A 22,501-nucleotide genomic window follows, 5' to 3' on the forward strand; every position below is an offset into this window, starting at 1 on the left:
TACATACAACATCTGTCAATGTATGCTCTGTAACATCAAAAACAAGTTCAAGCAGCTTCTTCTGAAGTCTTCTGGTACGTAAGTATCATTAACCCACTGAAGACCCAGTATCTCCTACACACATGCACTAAAACTGCATGGTTTCAGGGGAGTCCTTAAAACTCAAGACCTAGCTTTATATTTAAAGAAATATCTATTCTTATGGGAATTTATTTTGCCCACAGGTTTATTTAAGCAGTTTAAATGTCTTTATTTGGATGCCAGCTAAAGAGGTACAGACATTACACAGTTATCAATACAAAACTGCAGGAGGCATCTGTTAGCAGTACCATCAAAAATAAAAACAGGCCAAGCCACTCTACTTGTCCACACCCCCTACAATATTGGGAATACTATGTATTTTTTCCATGTTTATTTATGTGTGCACAACACCTTTAAGGATTAAAATCATGCACAATGGTATTGCTTTGTCTCCTAGGAGACAGGCAAATATGTTTAGAAGCAATGATACCTAAGCATAGGGAAGAAACCAAGGACTAACTGCATGTAGGAAGAAAGTTTCTGTTCAAAAAATTAAGGCGCACAGAAATGATAACCTTAGACAAGCAAGACATCTAGCACGTAGATTACCAAACTCAAATCTAAACAGAAAGGATTAACACACCAACCCCTGTTAATTCTCTCATGGAAGCACATTACCTCAACAATAATCACTGAGGACAGAGGAATTAACAACTAATGAAATACACCACACCCAGCAGAAATTTCAACTGAAATGATTTTATGTTTACAGTATAACCAAAGTTGCAACTGCAGCTCTTGCAGAGACACTCAAACTTATCCAGAAAAAACAGTTTGTGAATCAACAGCTGTATGAAGCTCAACATATACTAGAAAAACCTGGCCAGGCACCAACCAAGAACTTCAGGTGTCTAAATTGGGCTGATCTGGGAGGTAACACCATCAGTGCCCAAGCCAGCCAGGCTCCCACCACCCTTCTGACAAGCCCTGAGGCATATCCAGCTCCTGTACAACTGGCAGTGTACCAGGTCATCGCCTCTTGAGATAGGATTAAAACTGGCCTAAAGTCAGTTCCCTCAAAGCATGTTCAATGTGAACGTTGTCTTCAACACCAGCCATTTCACCCCACAAATCTATTCCCATTGCATTGTGCTATTTGTTTATGGAGGCAAGGCCCTTTCTGATGCCTTATTTGTTTTCTGCGAACAAGATTTCTGTGAAAAATCTTTTTTCACACCATGCTTATCATCAGATAACTGTAGGATCCTTTTTCCAGAAGCTACACACAACTAGATTTATTGTCAAAAAAACTTTTCTCCAACACAATCTATTAAATCTCCCATACGGAAATAATTAAGGGAAAGGCATTAATGTAATTACAGGTAGATCACTAGCATTAAAGTATTTTGTTATAACAATAGCAGAGGGGTTTTTTTGTTTTAAAGAAATCTACAAGCATAAAAGATTTCAGTAACTTCAACTAGCTACAGGCAAGACACTAGCACATACTTTCTTTGAAAAATGTTCCCAACTTGTCCTGGATCAGAGCCCAGGTCCTCAGAGACGTTTAGTTTGCTAATTCCAATTCTGTCTTTGTTTTCCAGTGACAGATCTATGACTTAATATATCTACATTTGTCATCTGCAGTTTCTGCAATTTACTTTTTTAATTTAATTACCATGCCAAAAAACACTACTTATGAGTATCATATTGGGAAAGCAGACCTGGAATGAACATGCTTCAGCTCCAACAGCTATAAAACCTGTCTCTACCTGTCTGTAAGTCACCAGGGTGCATATAGGTGTGTGAGGCTGTTCCTCTGTTGTGCACTAGGTACAATGCCACAGTTTTGCCACAGCTGCTCTCTCAGGCAGCATGCAGGTGAGGTAATGCAGGGCTGTAAAAGTAGGGCTTCCACCTCCCAGCTGTTGGGAGTTGCTACCAACACACCAAAGTTCAGATGTACTTTTCTTCACCTTCAAACAAGCTTATACCTAAAGTGCCTGATGGTGTGGCTTTAGGTTTTTATGTATTTTTAACATACAACTTCCTTCATTTTGTGTCTAATGGCCCTGTTAACACAATACTAACAGTAACAGAAGCATAAAGGTTATTGAACACTATGGAGAAGGTTTTCCCCTAGTGCAGCTCATTATACCTTAATCAAATATCTCTCCGCTTCCTCCTTTCATACCCTTACCCTACCTGGAACTCTCCTACTTCAACTGTAGGACCACTGCTGTCTGAATCTAACCCTTAAAGTTTCAGTTGCTTCAGTTTTCAGCCACTAGTTAGTACCTCTGATGAGAACTTAAAACTAAACATGCTGAGTTTGGATGGAAGCAAACCAGGGGAGACCACAAAAACAGGTGCCAGGAGGGAAGGTAATACTCAGAATGGAGCGATAGCATTGTAAACCACTATTGATATTCTTTAACTCATGTCTTCTTCCTGAGAAGACCAGATGCCCTGCAACCAACAACCTTAACATTCATTGTGAGTGTACATACAATCTCTCAGCAGAATTCAGTGCTACCCTGAGCCCACACTATAATTCCAATACACGGTCTGTGGTTCAGCAAGTTTAAGAACTCAATGAAACTCAAGAAAGTCAATGACTGTCAGCGCTCTACAACAACCAATAAGTGATATGCCTAAGTTTACTTCTTTGCTGTTTCAGCTAATCAGTCTGTAACTTAGAGCCACAATTTCTAAAAGCATGTACAGCCAATTCAATATGCAGCACTCTGCTTGCTGCAGAGCTGCTCCAAAGAAATCAATGGGATCTTTAACTTCGGAACATAGCCTCCAGTGGTGTAATATGTTAACACCACCAGTGTTTGAACAAATGGGCAGGGGAAGGAGCCACTGATAACAGGTTAAAACACATCCAGAAGGCTTACATTAGCCCATCTACTTATCAAAACTATAAAGGCCCAAGTGAGCTTAAGGTTTTCCCTTTGGCTTCCTGTAAATAATCTATTTTGTTAGCTAGCTCAGAACAAAACATACCAGGCACATTTTCCCTTGCCCTCCCCTGTGATATACTATGCACAAAACCTGAAACACAGCATGAAAGATGTCTGAAAGATTGTTGTTATATGGCCTGAATAACAGCTTTACAATGAAACATCCACTGAGCCATAGCTACATCACTATTGCATTCTAGTAAAAGTTTCCTGAGGTAACAACAAAAATCAAATTAGTGGTTCAATGCAGTAGTTCATCTGCTCCATTCACTCACAGCTCCCTTCCTCAGGATTGCAAGGCTATTAAAAACAATGAGATCATTAATAGTCCAGGTGCAATTAATTATACAGTCCCACTAGCATGGCAGCATGGCTTCACAAAGGAAGTTTGTCACTCAGTCTATAAGCACTGCCCTACAGAAATTATATATAAATAAATAGAAAGGACATATTGAGATATACACAGTGGTTACAATAAAACATTGCAAAATGCATCTAATACACAAGTTTCTCTGCCAGGCAACAGAGAATTCGTCTTTCTTGGTTATCCAGGTTTCCATCTGACAATCAATTATTTTCATTCACACTTAAATATTTTGGAAGAGGTTTTCATAGCCTGCTTTGGCTTCTTTTTTCTTCTTCTTTTTTTTTTTCTTCTCCTGAAAGTCCCTTCCAGAGCTGTTTGACCAGAGAAGGGAAAAAAAACAAAACAAAAAAACTAAAAAAAACACCACACAACAACCTTAAAAAAAAAAGGGCACAAACACCACAAAACTTCTCTTTTTCTAGTTGAAGACTGTAGGTGATATCAGTTAAGATAGAAAAAAAGTATTGCATTAATCCCTAGTTTCCACTTGAAACGTAGAGGCACTCGGTAAAGAAACATGTGGCAAGGACTACCAGGCTATTTAAACAGCAGAACACTTGAACTTTAAGCCTTGACATACTTGTTATTCACCTCTGAACAGTGCATATTCATCAGCTTAGTTACATTTGTACAGGAGGGTGAGGTATTCATACCACTGCTCCCTGGCTGGAGTGGGACAGTCTTTCAGCTGGGAAGTTTGATGAGACCACTCCTTTCAGTTAGGAAAAGATAAGCAAAACTTTACTTGGCTTAGTAAATCAAAACCTAAAACAGGTTCCTGGCTTGATTTCAAAGTGGCATTTGTTTACCACCACTTTCCATGTTTTTCAGCTTGCTTATCCTCAAGTACCTGCATCTTTTTTTTCTTCCCCTCCTTCACTGCACAAAGAGCTACCAGCATTTCATGATCTTAAGCACAAGTCGCTCATCAGTCCTACATCTTAAAACCCAATGCCACTCAACCATTAGAACTTTGCTTCAAAAATAATTTTGAACTCCACAGCTGCAAGATAAGAGCTGAAAAAAAATCACAAATCTGAAGGCTGAAGCAACAAATGATAAAATATTTAGGGGTGTTGGACTGCAGAATATTTGAAGGCCACGTCACTGTTTTCAAAGGCCCTTAGCAATAGCATGCACAGTACCGCGTGGGATACTGTAACACTGAGAAACTCCCAACATAAGCTAGAATGTTCTTCATCTTTTCCTCTTACACTTATCAAGCTATTAAGAAGACTAGAATTTCCCTCGAGTGAGAGCCTGAAAAGGTCATTTCCCGACCCAGCAGCAGAACAAGCAGACCCTGCCTCACTGAAGTTCTTAATCACAGGCACCTGCTTCACCACATTGGGGATAAGAGAAAACCTTCAGTCCAGCATCAGAGCAATTCTGCCTAAGGAAGCTTTAATAGAAAACTTTAAGGACTTTGTTCACATTACCCATCTTCTCACATTCATCACGCCCCTTTCGCCAAGTTCCCAAATTCTGCATTTCAGATTTTTGCCTCTAAAATAAGGGTAAACCTTCTTCTCATATCTTGTACAGAAGAACGTTGCTAGTTAATGTTTGCCAGCTCCAACCCAAATAGCAAGACCATAAACTAAGTAATACATATGTATTAGTGCTTCAACATAGCAATCTTGAGACCATGGTTGTGCTTTGGAGGTAGGTGGAAAGAGTGTGTAACATGCAACAAAACCAAGAAGAAAGCTACGCCATTACATGGACTGTCACGGTAAAATGCTACCTGGCTCCTCACCTTGCTACCTTGAGGATCTTCTCATTTGCACTGCACTTGACAGTGCTCATATTTTATGCCTCAAGAATCAGGGCTCTTTTATCCCTTTGTGTAAACTCCACTTGCCACAAGCTGTTGCTGCTAGTAAAGCACACCCATCACACGGAGCTTCCTCATAGCACACAAGTAACACCAAAATGTTTACTGACATTGAGTTCAAAGCAGCTTACATCTAGCCAAAAGTATGTAAAAGGCAGCAGGCTATGCTTGACTTACACTGTCCTCCTTCTACAGAGCTGCCACTTTTCAAAAAAACGTGTTTCTCTACATTTGATTTCACAGTTGAACATATAGATACTAAGAGATGCTGTCTGTAAAATTTAAAGGGTGAAAAAGGCCCACTCCAACCATTTTGCAAATGCATTCAAATTTGGGTTTGAAGACCATAATTATCTGGTCCTCACCCACCTTTTTCCTGGACAATATATGAATCTGCTTCTTTAGCTCTCACCGATTCCAAGTGAGAAGGGAGATGTTACAGTCTTATTCATACCCACCAAACATCTTGCAAAGAAGCTCCAAAGAGCTGCAAACATTACTATTGTACAGATCATCTAAAATCTCAGGCAACAGCACACAGCTGTATTAAATAAAGTCTTCAACCATGAGTCTCTTTTAATCCCAGTGCATTTCTGAAATAAGGGTGCATACCAGCATGCATGTTAAAGGCCTATCCTACATGCAGAAAGTTTCAAGCAGGAAACAAATATACATTCTTTTCCATACTAAAAGCAAATCAATAAAGTGTTTTACATGACTGTTGAGACAGCCCTACAAAGTGTAAAGTATTCAAATTTATAGGTAACTTAGCACAAACATAGCCAAAAACCAAAAAGCAATGCTGTTTCTCTGGCTCACGTGACACATGAACAGTTTCATGGCTGCTCTAGGCTAGATGAGTGTTTATTTAATCTCACTGTAATCATTTTAACCCTGAAAAGTATACATTTTATGACTGCATAACTATTCCTCAGTATGATCTAAGGATCACACTCTAGCAATTAAGCCATTCATCTTTAGGTAGCTGTAACATTCGGGATGTGCTGCAACAGGGAATGATCCACCACCATTAGAGACAAGAAAGTTTGAAACAATTAAAAGAAAAACTTATCAGTGGTCCCTCCCACATGGTCTAAGCATGTCCTATGCCTAGTACTTCAGCAGGACAAGAGGAGGGGAAAGAAATAAAAAAACACTACTACTAGTTAGGTCACAGCAACATTTTGACAGAAATACCACTGTGTCCATCATACATGGATGCACATATAGACACTGCCATTCACTTACAGAATCACAGAATGTCCTGAGTTGGAAGGGACCCACAAGGGTCATCGACCCAGTCCAACTCCTGTGCCTGCACAGGACAACCCCACAGTTCACACCATGTGTCTGAGGGTGTTGTCCAGTCTCTTCTTGAACACTGTCAGGCTTGGGGCCATGACACCTCCCTGGGGAGCCTGTTCAGTGCTCCACCACCCTGTGGGGGAAGAACCTTTTCCTAATGTCCAACCTAAACCTCCCCTGGCACATCTTCCTGCCATTCCCTCAGGTTCTGTCATTGGTCACCAGAGAGAAGAGTTGGTGCATGCTCCTCCTCCTCCCCTTGTGAGGAAACTGTAGCTGCCATGAGATCTCCTTTCAGTCTCCTCTTCTCCAGGCTGAACAAACCCAGTGACTTTGGCCGCTCCTCATATGGCTTCCCCTTCAAACCCTTAACCAACTTCATAGGCCTCTTCTGAACACTCTCCAGTAGCTTTATCTTTTTATCCTGCGGTGCCCAGACCTGCACACAGTGCTCCAGGTGAGGCCGCACCAGTGCAGAGCAGAGCAGGACAATCACCTCCCTGCCCGGCTGACAATGCTGTGCTGGATGCACCCAGGACACAGTTGCCCTCCTGGCTGCCAGGGCACACTGTTGGCTCATGTTCAACTTGCCATGGACCAGAACCCTCCAGTCCCTTTCCGCAGAGCTTCACACATTCTTTTCTTGCTTTACCCAAAAGTATTTGATTTCCATCGTTCCCTTAAATCACACTACAGTTTTGTTGGGGTGAAGATCTGGCAGACAGTGTAATGCTAGAGGTACTGTAGCTTTCTAGTGGACATATGCTTAAGGACAATGTGTGAAGCAGCAGCTTTTAGAGCAATACTTTTTTTACCACCCTCTTCACTTTGCTATGAGTACCATCATGACAGAATCTTAGCTATCTAGTAATCAATACCCACCATACAGTCCTCCTGAAGTCACAATAGATTGCAACATAAACAGCAAGGTGACAGGTTCAGATGAAGAATTAGCAGCAACAGAAAAAACTTTTGTAGTTGTCACTCTGTGCAGTGAAGTATCTTTTTTAATATGATACACATCAACTATAGAGTGGGAGAAAGTGTAGAATAATCAACTTCAAAGGTCAGTGGACATTTTTCACAAGAAATCCTTTTTTTTTTTCATGTTGCTCATCAACTTTTCAACATAGACCAACTCTTATCAGCTTTGATAGCCACTGCAGTGTCAAATGTTTAGAGAGGAAAAACTGAAATTATTTGAGAACAAAGCACTGTATCTCCTCTCCCCAGTCCCCCACTGTTTTTTGTGGGTGGGTTTGAGAGCTTTTTTAAAGCATCCAAAATAATCAAGACAACTCGCTATGGTAATTCAGAAGACACTGGCAAGTTCAGAAGTTTTTGGATTCATTTCAGACCAAGATAGCTATAATATATGAAGAAGTATTATTCTCCCTGGAAGACTAGTGATCCTCCCTGGCTTGCCACTCTGCTCTGGTAAACAATGCATACTACTAGTCACTGTGACAATGTTTGTAGAAAGATAAGCTCTTCCAGGTCAGCTGACAGAGATGGGAAAGACAGACAAGTCCAGGACATACAAATTAACCTTCAGATCCTTGAGATTACAGACACAGGGAAGGAATCCATAGCTTGCCTTCAGCCTCTTTTTAAGAAATAAGATTAACCCAAGAGAGCTCTCACCTGCCCTGTAAAACACTGACTAAGATTTGAAAACCACAATTAAAAAAATTATATTCCATGCTGGACTGAAAGACTGAAAAACATTTTGAACAAGAGAAACTAATGCAGAAAACGACATTTGGCACTATTTTCCTCAATAAAGTTCATAAAACATGTTTCCTGTTCAGAGTCACTTTTTTCTGTCAAAAGAAAGACTCATGTAGAGAAGAGAAAAACACAACAGAAAGGAAAATGGGAAAATTCTGTTCTTCTTTGCATTTATCCCTTTCCTTATAATCCTGGTAGGTATTGACTACACAGACCATAGAAGCAGACAGATTACAACAGAAAACAAGCTGTTGCCCAGCCTCAACTCCTCTCTTCACAGTCTGGAAAGCATTCCTTCCAACAAGAAGAGTTCTTAAGAGAATACAGAATAATCCTTTAAAAAGTAAACAACCATGCTGCGTTAGGAAAGCAGTGAGCCATCCTCTACGTAGCATTTGCCTTGAGTGCCCTTCACCATGCGATCCCATCCTGCCTGCTTCTGACAGCAGTTAGCCACTTGCCTCACAACGGCATAGGCAAATAATCTGCTTGAATTCATCTGAGTTTCATGTGTTTTCCACCCACAGCACTCCAATGCACTGATGTTCCAGAAGCAAAGTTCATCCCACATGAAGTTAAAGCCATGTTTAATTCTCATGTGTCTAAGATCTCAGAGTAAGATACCAAAAACACTTCAGTAACTGATGGCTATAATCTTGTAAACTATCATTTGGCTTTGCTTACATGAAACGAGAGACTGCTTTTCTTTGGTTATTTTGTGATTATTTTTTTTTAAGGTGAAGTTTATGGAGCAGTAGGGTGAAGTAACAATAAGGGGGAGGGGGTGAAGAGGAGTGATATACCTTCTCTTCCCACCCTGAAGCTCCCCTCCCCAGTCAGTTCCAGGAATTAACTCTTTCAGATGTGAAATTCAGAAGACAAGTTATCAAGCTTTCAGTTCTACTATTTAATTTCTGGACATAAAAGAAGCAGTCCTACTTTAAGTGACAACATTAAGGTTCCTTCACTGAGCTGAGGAGACAAACCATTCATTTTGGTGGAACGGAAATGTTCATATCACTCTTCAGAAAGATACATAAAACTCATAAGGGACTACATACTGTAAACAAGCAGTCTGGACTACGTAAAAAATAACATAACTTGAGAGACCTTTGAAACAATCTTCCTGTTCTAGTCAGCTCTGGCAAAGCCTAAATCTATGTATGGCATATTGGTTTTTGATGTCACACTTCAAGACATGACCAGCTGGAAAGAGTCTACAAGACAGCAATGAGAATGAACAGATGTCTGGAGACACATTCTATAAGGAAAGATTAAAGGCACTGGGGTTGTTTAGTCTAAAGAAAAGGTCTAGTAGGAGAGGAGATCAGAGTTGTCAACTATGTCATATACAATGACACAGAAGAATAAACAATTCTACTGGAACACCACATGAAGTAGTAACACATGGGAAAATATGCGTTTTTCTAATTACTCATTTTTAGATTTAGTTTGAAAATATTTTTTATGTCATGGCTTTGAAGAATTTACTGACAGCTAAAATAGCAGCAAGAGAGGTATCAGGACAATCTGTTTCACTGCTGTCTCAAGGATACTGAACAGCCATGACAACAGATTCAGTTCTGCTATGTTGACAAGGACAAAGCAAGAGCAGAAAGGAAACCTGGAAAAGCAGGATCAAGTGTTAGGGATCCATAAAACCAAAAGAACTCAGAAACAGAACATTGCAGAGAACCTCAAAATTTTCATTATTTGACAGTAATTAGCTGGGATGTCAGTATGAAAATGGTAAGCACTTCTCTCAATGTTACACTTTTGACAGTTAGCAGCATGTAAAGAAAGTCTGAAATCCTCTGTACGTTCATCTCTGACCTCAGTCTTGCCTTTTTCCACTACCCTTAAAGGTTTCAGTGTGCAAGCAACATGATTGGTCTCTCAGTTTTAAATTAAGACGCATTCATTTATTCCTGCACTCTAATGCATTGTGGTGTCCTTATACAAAAAATGATTATACAGGTGGCTTTGCAGGTAGGCAGGATTTCAGCTGCAAGCACTGACTACACCAAAATGGAAGGATGGGCAAAACCAAATCACAAAAAACACAGACAAAACAGATTGGTTTCATATAACAAAGCAATCTAACAGAGGGGAATAAGGGGGAGAGAAAAAGGCCACACATTCTAAGCACCCCTTCCGACTACTTTAAAATGAGCTATGCTGGTAAGTTCTAGCATTACTAACTGCAGATGAGGTATCAGATTGCCCATGTAGAATTTCCAAATTCCAATGAGAGCAATGTCGACTTCTTTTTGAGCTTACCTTTCCTACACTTTCAGCTCAAAAAGGACCTGTAATTCATCTCCAAAGCACACACCGAAAAAACTAGCCTTAACCAGAAGTTAACTGGTCTGCCAGGGTCTGTGAGTTCAGCTAACTGAACAGACAGCCTTTGTGTATTTCTACACGGTATTTTGTAAGCTTACCAACTAAGAACCAAACCAACTAGACACCACATAGTGGTGGTAAGCACAGCCCTCAGCCCACACATGCAAGACCTGCCAAGAAGCAGGATATATTAATTACCTACCAGTGAGCACCATGCTAACAGCAGCTACAGAGCTGCTACTCAGTTCAGTGAATAAAGCAAGTTCACATCTCTATAAAAAGAATAAATTACATTAATATATCTAATATATCCAAATTCATTCTACTACTATCATAAATGCACTTCACTATTAACACATTCCACCCTTTGTAGGCTTATGCAGTCGAAACAGTGCAGGAACCTTGTCCAAGTTTGAGTATTTAGAGAAAAAAAAAAAGGGGCATGGAGAAAGTTATATTTAGATCTAATTCACCATCCTGTCCTACAGTTGCATCAGTTCAACAGAGGTATCAGCAAATGAGGAGGAAAACAGGAGATACATAAGCAAGCCATTACTGTAGAGGAAAACACTCCTGGCAACCACAGCTTAACTAGCTGCAAATAACTTCAGCCAGCGCTTCACAGATATTCCTTTAATAATGCCAGGGTTTCCCAAAAAAAATAAAATAAAATAAAATAAAACAATCTTTGCACATCCAGGCACATGAAAGCACACAATAAAGAAACACCACATAAGAGCAAATTAAAAAGTTGACCACAACAAAAGTCAGCCACTCAACTAAGGCATAAAAAAAGATGTACAGAGGCAAGGTACAGCAGAGGCCAAACAATGCACTTGGCTTGGGGGTTAAAGCAAGAAATACCTTTAAGGAGTGCGAACCATACAAGAAGGAGGAAAAAAAAACAACCAGTTTCAGACACAAAAGAGTGACTTTACTGTAACAGAGCGGCGGGTTGGTTTTGTTTATAAGAGTGCCGTTAGAAGGTATTGCAGCTAGATCAGCAGGGGAAGGAAGGGAAGAACACGGGTATCCGCGTATCACGCTATAGATCTATCACGCACAGAGCTCCTCCATAATCCACAGCCTGTCATTAGCTCTCCCAAGAGGACTACTGTAGTTTAGGGGCTTGCCCATCACTTCCGCCTGACATTGAAGAGTTTGCTTTAGAGCAACGCTATCCAAAGGTGATACGTTAGAAAAAGCATGGTTTCTTAAAACAAAAAAAAAATACCCCCTCCATACAAAAATCCCCGGTATCGGCAGCTAGTAGCAGCGAGAGCCGGGGGAGCCGAAACAAGAACGCCCCGTGTTTAGAAGGCGAGATGACGCGAAGCGGCAGCACCCAGGTGAGCATGAAGCTGCTCCCCGCCGGGGGGCCACTCCCGCCTCCCACTCCGGGCGGGCCGCCCCGGGCAGGAGCTCCCGGTTCAGCCCGGTGCCTCCGGGCGGGAGAAGAAAGCGCCGCCGCCCCGGCCCCGCGCACCTCCTCATCCCGCTCCTCCAGCGAGGCGTCGTCCTTCGGCCGCCCGCCGGGGCTCGCCTGCTCCTCACCCGGCCGCAGCCGCCCCGCCGCCTCCCCCGCGCCAGGGGCCGCCGCCACCCTGCCGCCGCCGGGCTCCCCCTCCTCGGAGAGAGTTTCCGAGCCGGAGGAGGAGCCGGAGCAAGAGGAGTCGACGTGGCCGGTGCCCCCCGGCCGCTCCGGAGCCGCCGAAACTTTCTCAGCCATGGCCAGGGGCTCAGAGCCGCGCCGCCCGCATGCCCGGCCGCCGGAAGCCGCGGTACCCCCGCTCCGCACAGCGCAGCGTCGCGGTGGCGGCAGCGCTCCCCACTCCGGGCCGTCCACCGCGCTCCCGGGCGGCGGGTGGTGCCGGCGGGCGGGGCGGGCCGGGCGGAGCCAATGGCGCGGGGGGCGGGCCCGGCGCGGCGGAGCGCGGCGGAACGGAGCGTGGCGGGAGGGAGGCAGGTAACGGGGCGGGGGAGGAGGGGAAGGGAAGGGAGCGTCGCGGGGACCGGGCGGCTCCGGTGGCGGAGCGGTGTTCGGGCAGCAGCGGGCTGCGTCTGCCTGCGGGCAGGGAGGAGGGTACGAGGGATGGGGGAGCCCTCACGCTGCCCGCTGCCGCAAGTGGAGGTAGGGGCGAAGGCGCGACGCCCCGGGGCTGGTGGTCCCTGCCCCCAGCAGCCCGGTCCCGGCGGCTGTCCCGGTGGCGGCAGGTGGTAGCCAGCGGTGCGGAGTGAGCAGCGGCTTCTGCCAGAGGCCAAAGCCGGGCGCGATCGTCCCGCCGGGCGGTGCGCAAGGTGCGCCTCGGCGTAGCGGGGAGCAGCGAGCCGTGCTCCGCTCCGGGGGCAATGCCGCGGGGTTAAGTAGCGGCAGGTATTTCACATGACAACAGGGTTTTCTACGCCCCTTTCTCCGTTTAGAAAGGAGCTATCAGCAGTTTATCGCTGCTGCTCTGCCAGTTTCGTGTCGTTTGCAAAAGGCTACCGACGCCTCGTTATGATCTTGCAGCAAACAAAGTCTCTTTGGATGTTAGACTTTGAAACGGACATTGACGTTGGGATTTGTGGCCAGGCTTTTCGGAGACATCGAAACCAAAGCAGATCACAGGAGTTAGTGACCTGAAAGCTTCTGCAAATACTCCTAGACAACTGCTTCATGCTTAAGGCTTTTAAACATAGTTGCCCTGTCGGTTTTTAAACATTATTGTAAAATTTTCTTTTTTTTTTCTTTATTTATTTTTCCTGTCCTGAGGTGTCCGTAATGATAACTGTGCTGGTATGATTAATGTACTGGCATTATAAATAAGTATATACCTATATACACGAGAGCCATATTTGCCTATGCCTGTACAGCCCAGGGTCCCCTGAGCTAATCCAATTGTGGAATCAAAACAGATTAAGCTCTTTGGTAATGAATGAAGTCCCACAGCATCACTACAGAGTAGATATCATCTCCATTTCATAGAAAAAGGAATGTGAGCATAAAACAGTTATTGATGTGCTCTAATTAACACAGTATGTAGATAATAAAAGTAGGAACCAGAATGCAAGTCTCCCCTTTTTCAGATTTGTAATTTGATCAGTTTATCCAGTATTCCCAGATGGTGAATGGAAAAAACTATTTTTTTAATGCTATAATGATAATATGGATTATCAGATTAATACTGAAAGGAAATATAACTATATAAAATTCTCCAAATCTCAGTCCTTCTCTGCTTTAAACAAGCTGTTAAAGCTGGATATTAGATTGTAACAATTCTTCTCTGTGATTTCCTGTCAGTACTTAGATCAGGCCCTTAAAATGCCTACAAGTTGATTTATTGGGAAAGAGGATTGTAATAGTCACTAGGGACAGAATTTGACCCCGAAATTTGCCTATACCAACATTTAATGATAAGGAAACATGAGATATATGCAAACCCACAAAACCTAATTTTGGCTAAATGAGTAATATGCATATACTACTCCAAACCTAACTATAATTGTTTTAACTAATCAGAGGAAAGAGTTCCTCCTCAATACTCCAGGTTCTGAGTCTTGTATCTCCAAAACCTGCACTTACTTGTAATTTCCGACTCCTTGGATTTCTCCAAACTTTCTCCAGTCAGATTCTGCCTCTGGTATAGTGTCATAGCAGAAAAACTGGCTTGATTTCCTACCTGGGAATTTGCGATGTACGAGAAAATTGCCAGGTGGTGAAAAGCGACACTGGAGATCTTTGTCACTTTCTTTTTTATCTTAATGCCTGAGATGAGGCTGGAGAAACCCATCTTAGCCAAAGTGCCTCTGCACTTCAGTTATTATAATCTACCAGAAGAGTCCTTATAATCTGAGGGCAGCAAGGCATATATTAGAATAGTCAGTGAACTGCTCTAGTTTATGCCATACATTGAAATCTGAGAAGGTACTCAAGATTTAGTGTATCACCCCAAGAGTTACAGAAGACAAGTGACAATATTGTTCTGCTCTGGCCTATGACTATGCCATATCATGTGCTCTGCTAACATTATCTTACACAAACAGAAGAGGGCTACTATGCTGCCTATAGTTGCTAAAAGGGAGCTAAAGCTAAAAGCAGCAAAGATATAAGTTTACGTTGTTTTCCATCCTGGGAAAAGTGCTGTTGCTTGCACTTCACTGTCACAAATCAGTGAGGTGCTTTGTGGCAAAATCCTTAATATCTGGCATGACTTGAGAAGCTCATTTAAAAAATACTCTTTTAAGAAGATGTCCATATTTAATAAGCTTTGAGTATCTCTTGTCAGGCATTAGATTCATTTGGTGGAGAGAAGAGAGAGGACTGTGTAGCTCAGAGTGGTACAACCTCAGCTACAGCAGGAGCCAGGCTCAGCTTTGGGAACATTCACCCATTCGCACACTGTTTACAAGCAGCCATCCACTGATCTGCTCAGCTTTCCTTTTGTGTCCTCCCCCAGTATACACAGCAGTCACCCACTTGGCTCTGCACAGCCACAGCAGGGTACTCCTGCCCCTCTCCTGCCTCCTCACCTCAGGCAAGAACATGTCGCTTTCCTCCTGGTCCTTCCAGCAGGATCATACGTCTTCTCCATGAGTTGTGGTCAGTGCTGCACAAATTGAAAGTGAAACACAATGTTCACGTAAGTTATAATCAAGGAAAATAGTCCTATGGTTTGGTACAGCTGTTCACTATGGACATTACTCAGTGCTCACCTGTCAACTAATGGAAAACAAAGTACAATGCAAGAAATAAAATGCATCTGAAAACTCCTTGATTATATACATGGTTTTTAATGCTTGGGAAATGCCTACACTCTGTGTGGTCTTGAAGGACTGGAAGAATGACTGGCTAACGCTTATTGACAAGCTTGGCACAAGGTTGCGAAGCATAAGGGAAAAACTGGACAAAAGCATGAAAAGGTGTAGAAAAATGGTCAGTAAATCATAGCTATACATGAGACAGCATGAAAAGACAGATAAGATAATGATTGGTTTTGTAACTGGGCTTTGAAGATAAGTATTAGTGTCTTTAATAATAAAGGATAGCAAGGAATCAAAGAAGCAAATATATGGTAAAAATAACAGGCAAAGAGTGACTGTTGCAGCAGTGCATTGATGACGTAGCAGTGCATTGAATAAACTGGAGAAAAATCAGAGAGGAAGTATGCAACTCAAGATAAAATACAAAGGCTAGGACTAGGGTATTATCAGGGCAAATTTCTGTCCCACATTAAAGCTTCGATGGGTCGAATGCAAAACATTGAGTTTGGTTTTGCACCAGATTTATGACATGAGTCATCTTCAAATTGTTGCCTTTTTGAACTAGGCAGTGTGCCATCAAATTATTTTTTATACTGCTTACAATATTCTTCTCCCCCTTTGGTTCTGCATACTTAGGCAAAAGTCCACGTCTGCAAGAAGAAGTTTTCAAAAGACGGTGATAGAGTGAGGTTAGCACCTGAGAAAATCCCTAGACAAGACTGACAGACCTGCCAAATGCAAGGCTCTCCAAACAATACAGTTACACTGCCGTAACAACAGCACTCTGCTTCCCTTTCTGCATCGTAAATGTGCACTAAGCCTGACCTGGAAGAACCACTTCTTTGGATGAGTAAGTCTACATGCTTACTCAGTTCTTGCCCTCCCTGTTGAGACTGCCAACAGCATTGCCAATTAGTGCCAATCCTGAAAGCAAATTGTAATATGAATAAGCCTTTCAATTTTTAATTCCAGACTTTGCACTGGTGGTGTATAAATGTTTCATTAGTGCACTCGTTTCTGTAAGAGGTTGTTCATTCAGTCATATTTCTGCTTTACCTCTGGGGGAAAAAAAAAGCTGTCTACCTGAAGTACAAGCGGAAAATGTGCAAGCAGGAATTTGTGTTTTTGGGTGTTCCTCCCAGTTGTAGCAGCAAATTCTGGAATCAGAGTTACTTTTTGGGAATCTGGATTTATTGAAAATAAATATTACAGTGCCATGAAGACCGCCTTAAATTTTTACCTTATGTGGTTTATCTCTACATTCACTCTCAAGCAATATCGAAGATCAGGAATTCAAAAGCTTTTACTTGGTGGGCTACATCCCACTGGTGTTAGTGTCAGGAATACCTACTAATGCCAGCTGCAGTGGTAGGCTGGAAGCGTGTAAAACAATGTGTAGTGACAACTCTAGTGTCTGGGATGGGACAGACACCACTGAACATACAGGATGGTTTGAAGGTCTTTTATTCTTATCTCTGAGAATATCCTTAGACTTTAGGATAGGTTGAATTTCATACTTCGTAGTAAGCAAAACCCACTTCATTTCTTCCCAAAAGAATAAATTCTGAGACTCTCTCTCACCACTAAAGAGCTTTTTTTGACAATGAATTTGAAGCACAATTTGCTTTCCATAGCACTTGCAGAGAATGAAGCAAGGGTATTTGAACATGCTGATTAGCTTCAGATCATCTTCAGAGGCATTAACAGTCTGATCATGTTACATTATAAATCCCAGCGACAATAGGTATGTGCATGAACAGAAATATCCCATTCAAGTTAGTGGAACATATACTAAACCTGAGAAAAATATAGCATATCCTCTACTAATTGAATATGTTACCAGATGTAACATGTCTCTGCCAGGGCAGGAAAATAAGATAGTGTAGGCCTCCACCTGCTGTAGGTGCTTTATCAAGTCCAAGTAGTGCCAGTGTCTTGTCAGGTAAAGATGATGTGATCAGGACTAAATAGCCTAATTGCTAAATACACTTTTCCTGATTACTGGCACTTGAGGAGCTGCCTGAACACTGCATGAATCACTGTCAGGAGACCTGCAGAAAATCATGCTTAGAGGGAACATCTGACAAATGTGTACACTCTTTGACATTTACATTTCTGACACCTTCAGGGTAAAACCAAGAATTCTGCCCAACACTCTTTATATATCACAGAGCACCAGGAGGATGCACAGGACGAGAGGGAAGCATAACCCACTGATCTCCTTTTCAGGACTCCCTCAAGGCATTGCTGTGGGGTTGCACCACTGTCACTGAACATCAGAAACCCCTGCCCTTGGTTCCAGGCAGATTCAGGGTGGCTAGGAGGCTGAGGGCTGACAGGGGCAAGTAGAAGTGATACTGTCTTAATTGGACATCAGACAAAGAAACATACTGCCAGCACATTGTGTGGAGTTTTTGCAAAAGTCTGCTGACTTATTGTGATTAATAACCCTTGAGCAGGGAGCCTTCCACAAATTCTCCCTCACCTTCACAACATTTGTCTATCAGGGACATGTAGCAATGTGCCAGCAGCAGGGAAGAGCAGCGTGAGCTTGGCACAGGCCTGTTACCAACTGGCATACAACAGAAAGGTTACCCATTCTGAGAGCTCTGCTCTCAAATTCACATTCTACTTTATGAGGTATGTTTTTTATAAAAAATTAGAAGTCAATATTATGACTCTTATGAAATTATGGAAAAACTGTTACTTCTCACAAACATTTAAACAAGGTTATCCATGTTCCATCACAGTGCTGTAACCGGAGAAGTAGGAAGGAGGTGATAATTTCTCATTTTACCATGCAGTATCCCAGTGCCCAGTGATGAGCTCTTATGAAGAACAGACAGACAGGAGGAGATGGTACAGACCAAGGATGGAAATTGGAGATAACTGGATCTCCAGCTGTGGAGGGAGTGTGGAGAAGAGAGGAGCTCTGAGACCCTTCCTGCTTTGTGGTTATGTAGCCAGCCTCGTGGTCCTAGCTGAGAGGCATAGTCAGCTGAGGACTGCTAAATACAGTCTAGACATACAGGGCTACATCCTGTGGTGTATTCTGGTCACTATTTCTAGCATTCCCAAACCATGTTTTAACCTTTAGCTCAACAGAGAGTAAGTAAACCTGATTTATACCTGCACCCTGAGAAATGCTGGACTTTCCAGGCTCCAGGGGGTACCGAACTTCCCTGGACAAGATTAGATGCCCTCAATCATCCTTCCCATAAATGTTAAGGCCCTAGTTGAAAGCATTAGGATGGGCTGCAAAGTTTGTGGAGAGAAATACTCCTTGATAAATGTTAGGCAGAGCATCCTTGAAAAACAACATGAAAATGGGAGGCAAATATGAGATTCGGTGATTGCCCTGAACTGTCAAACTCTCCAAAGCTCCATGGCAACAACTGAGGCAGAAAACTGTTTGAGGCAGCCCACGAGGTTTTTGTAAGCTCTGTCTGCCCTCATCTCAGGCCTCACAGTTCCTAAACAGAGCAGGCACAGTGTTTGGGGAAAGGCAGTGATTTTCTCTGGGAAATCAACTATTGTGTGGGAGCCCTAAAAATGGTGCCACAGTATTGTGCAGATATTCTTCCTCACAAAACCAGTAAAAGCTAAGTCCCCATTGTACATGTAAATGGGACTAATATTCTGAGTTTCACTCTGTTCTGATCTCTCTCCAGTTAATAACTATGGTAATCTTCTCCCAAACTCATATGTCATGACTCTAAAGCTAGGAAGACGTTACATGCTTAAGAAGATACATTCAATTTCTAGTGTATATATCTTATGCATAAAGTAAAATATTAGAAAGGTAATTTTTACTTGTGCTGTCTACCAGAATTAGAAAACAGCTTTGTGTTTTTTCAAAGTATTGCTTCACGTTTTTAATGTAAGATTTTAACAGCTACAATGACAACTTTTGTGGCCTACTTTCAATTTTCAAAGTAAAATCACATGACATAGGCATTTAGTTTTCTTTATTCTATTATTCTTATTTTTCATTGGGTATATATGTGTCCTACTATATATCAAAAGTGAGTTCTCTGTTTTCAGGTGGAGACAGAATAAGGAGGAAATTCACTGTTATCACCGTCATCCTCCACTATGATATAAGCACATACGTGAGAGGAAGGTTTCCTGAAGATGACTGAATTCTCCATTTACTTCATTTCCACTGCAAGCTTGTTCCTGTCAATAGGGATGTTTGGCCTCTAGGTCTTATATATCTTTGCTCAGGCATCATGCATAGCATAAGGTAAGGCGTAAGTACAAACTCAGTGGATTCTACATCAAAATTTGGTCTTCACTTGATCCGTTGCTTGATAGACTAATTAGATCAATAGTACTATTCTGTGACCATTGGCATACTTTGCTGAAAATATCACCGAAAGGACACATTTTTCTGCTTTTATTCTATGTTGTAATTGTCTCATTGGCAGTTTCATGGTAGGAAGTTAGGTATAAATACAAGTATTTTACAATAGTGTTTCGGGAGCTGAAGTTGGCAAATCCATATTCTTTGATTCACTTATTCCAAGGATTCCGTGCCACTTATACCAGTAACTGTCGGTTTAAAATAAAACTCCATGTAATAGGGATGTAGGAAACTCTCAACTTATCCAAGCATTGCATGTTTAAAATTCAAATGTTCTATGTTCCAGATTGGAAATAGTGGTCCGTACTTAAAAAATAAATGCCTAAAATCAGATTCCTGAACATGTACAAAGACTACTTACAAATGTGAAATCACGTTAATGTAATGTAGGGAGCTAATCTGAGGCTGCTCACTGTGAAAATAATAGACATCGTTGCTCATCTGGCTAATATGAGTTGTGGAAAGGATTAAGAGCAAGTGCCAGATGGCTTCCTAGCCAAGAACATCATTCAAGATTCTGGAAACCCACCCAAACTGTCAAACGTATTAAGGAAACAAGTTTTCCTCCGAGGCAAAAATGAGTAAGACCTTCAAAATTATGAGAGGATGATGATGTTAATAACAACAATAATAATACATTTTGATAATAATGAAGTATTTTGAAGTAATGTGAGGTTTTTATGTATAAATGCAAATTTCTACAGTTGATTTAATAATTCAGCAGTTTTGTTGTCAACAGCAGAGACCAAATTTGCACCTTCTCAATGTATTATTCTCTTTTCCAACCAGCTCTCTCTAAATATTGGGTTTTGTGCTCCAAATTATCTTTGCATATGTGAGATTTCATCTTTCTAGCCTGTTTATGACAACAATGTAATAAACTTGAACTGCTTTAAGCAAACCTGTCTTCATTTATTAAGTGCAGAGAGATTATGCTTCTCCAGTGATAGCTTTTCTCTGTTGAAACTAATGAGTTTCATAGGGGATGCACTGAATCCCAGACCTCAGAGATACAGTAAAAATATTCAGATTGAAAAATATAGTTGTACACGTTAATAGAAAATCTGCCTGTATGAATCACTGTCTCAGCCTAAGCTTTGCGAACACAAACAATTTAAGAAGTATACCAAAATTAGGGACATGTATTGAAAGAATGATTCACTTTTCATACCAGACTGAAATGTGGTAGCGGTGTCGCCCAATGCTTTCAGTACCATAAGTCTGTCTTGGGCTGCGTATACTTGTGCAAAGTTGCACTCATTCAAGCTGATGTTTTCTATGATGAGAATTTAGTTGAAGTTGTTAACAGCCATGTTTTTTCTGTTGTTATTGTTGTGGCTATTTTTTCTTTTTTTAATTCTTGGGATTTTCAACCATTCAGCCATTTCCAAGAATACATCAGAGGAAATACACTGTTTAATGATTATAAAATGTTCATAATGACTCAATACAAAGCTCCTGTGCTTTTATGTTTTAGAACCTGGACCAAAATTTGGTGGATCACCTTGCTGTCAGGGATGTGATATGACCATCCTTATAAGAATTTAGCCTAATTTGATGATAGACCTATCTTAGTTTGTATAGGACCAGTAGAAATATCTTTCTGTGTAACAGCTAGATTGCCCATTTTTTTTCTGAAATGTGACTGATATTCACCCATGTGTAAGAGAGAGTCACAAAGCCTGAGAGAAGTCTTTAATGACACCACTTTACAAAATGCACAGGAAGAATGGACATCAGACAACAGACACAGGAAGAAGAGCAGAAGGTGAGTTGAAACAAGGATGTGGAAGTGTGGCAGGTGCAACGAGTATGTGCAGGAACTGTTGGAAAAAAACCTCTTCTGGTTTTAGTGCCTGTGTGAACTCGGCTGAGGTGAGGTGATGCCACACTGTGGACCCCAGAGCAGGCACACTAACCCAGCCAGAAGCCACTGAGACAGAGATGGAGAAGAGAGAAAGCAAGGGCTTGGGGTGGGCATGTTGAGACACATTTCTGTAGCACAGCCTGTAGAGCAACAGCAGTATGGCTGCCTGGGAAAGCACCCCAAATTTAGGAAATACACTTGGCGCTGTCAGTGTGCGTGTGCTTTACAGTGATCTCTAAGGCTGATGGTCTTTAACATCCAGCCTTTCCAAAAAGACTGGGCCCCATTCACAGAATCACAGAATCACAGAATGTCAGGGATTGGAAGGGACCCCAAGAGATCATCTAGTCCAATCTCTCTACTGGAGCAGAAATACTTAGATGAGGTTACACAGGAATGTGTTCAGGCAGGTTTTGAATGTCTCCAGAGTAGGAGACTCCACAACCCCCCTGGGCAGCCTCTGATACCCTTACTGAGAATAAGTTTCTTCTCACATTTAAGTGGAACCTCTTGTGTTCCAGTTTGAATCCATTACCCCTTGTCGTACAGTTGGTTGTCATCAAGAAGAGCCTGGCTCCATCTTCATGACACTCACCCTTTATATATATATATATTCAGTGCACCATGAGATGGTAATCTGGGAGTTAGGCGAGCTGGGGTGTGGGATGAGACAATGGCACAGCTGGCTCTGCTTGGAGTTGTGGGAAAAGCTGGAAAATATGTCCTGAATGATAAGGGGGCTATGAAAATCCTGCCAGAGATAGCCCAGGCAGGCACTGAGGCTCCCTCACCAAAACTCTTAGCAGCCACGGCAGCCATACCAGGGGAACAGAACTCAAATTTCCATACAGCAATTAGCATACACATACATTTTGCTTGGTGTTCCTTTACTGCTTTGTGTTATTTATACAATAACAATGAATAGTTTGTGTTATTACTATGCTTTACTACA

General features: G+C 42.0%; 1 protein-coding gene and 1 long non-coding RNA gene across 11 annotated transcripts in view; one reads left to right on the forward strand and one right to left on the reverse strand.

Annotated features, from left to right (window-relative positions):
* The window catches only part of MAST4 (microtubule associated serine/threonine kinase family member 4), a 308,536-nt gene extending 296,010 nt beyond the window's left edge, over positions 1–12,526 (reverse strand). For 9 of the 10 annotated variants that reach the window (XM_065047432.1, XM_065047429.1, XM_065047428.1 and 6 more), the window contains exon 1: positions 12,063–12,526. In XM_065047432.1, the coding sequence (XP_064903504.1) occupies positions 12,063–12,305 (243 nt within the window). In that variant the 5' untranslated portion in view covers positions 12,306–12,526. The remainder of the gene's footprint in view (positions 1–12,062) is intronic. The other variant, XM_065047424.1, reaches the window with a different exon arrangement.
* A 3,426-nt stretch (positions 12,527–15,952) lies between these two features.
* LOC135577452 (uncharacterized) lies at positions 15,953–20,574 on the forward strand. Its single transcript, XR_010469251.1, has 2 exons — positions 15,953–16,166; positions 19,361–20,574. It is a non-coding gene; the product is annotated as an uncharacterized LOC135577452 (long non-coding RNA).
* Positions 20,575–22,501: the final 1,927 nt, after the last annotated feature.

Source organism: Columba livia, chromosome Z (assembly GCF_036013475.1).
Source record: "Columba livia isolate bColLiv1 breed racing homer chromosome Z, bColLiv1.pat.W.v2, whole genome shotgun sequence".
Classification (NCBI taxonomy): Eukaryota; Metazoa; Chordata; class Aves; order Columbiformes; family Columbidae; genus Columba; species Columba livia.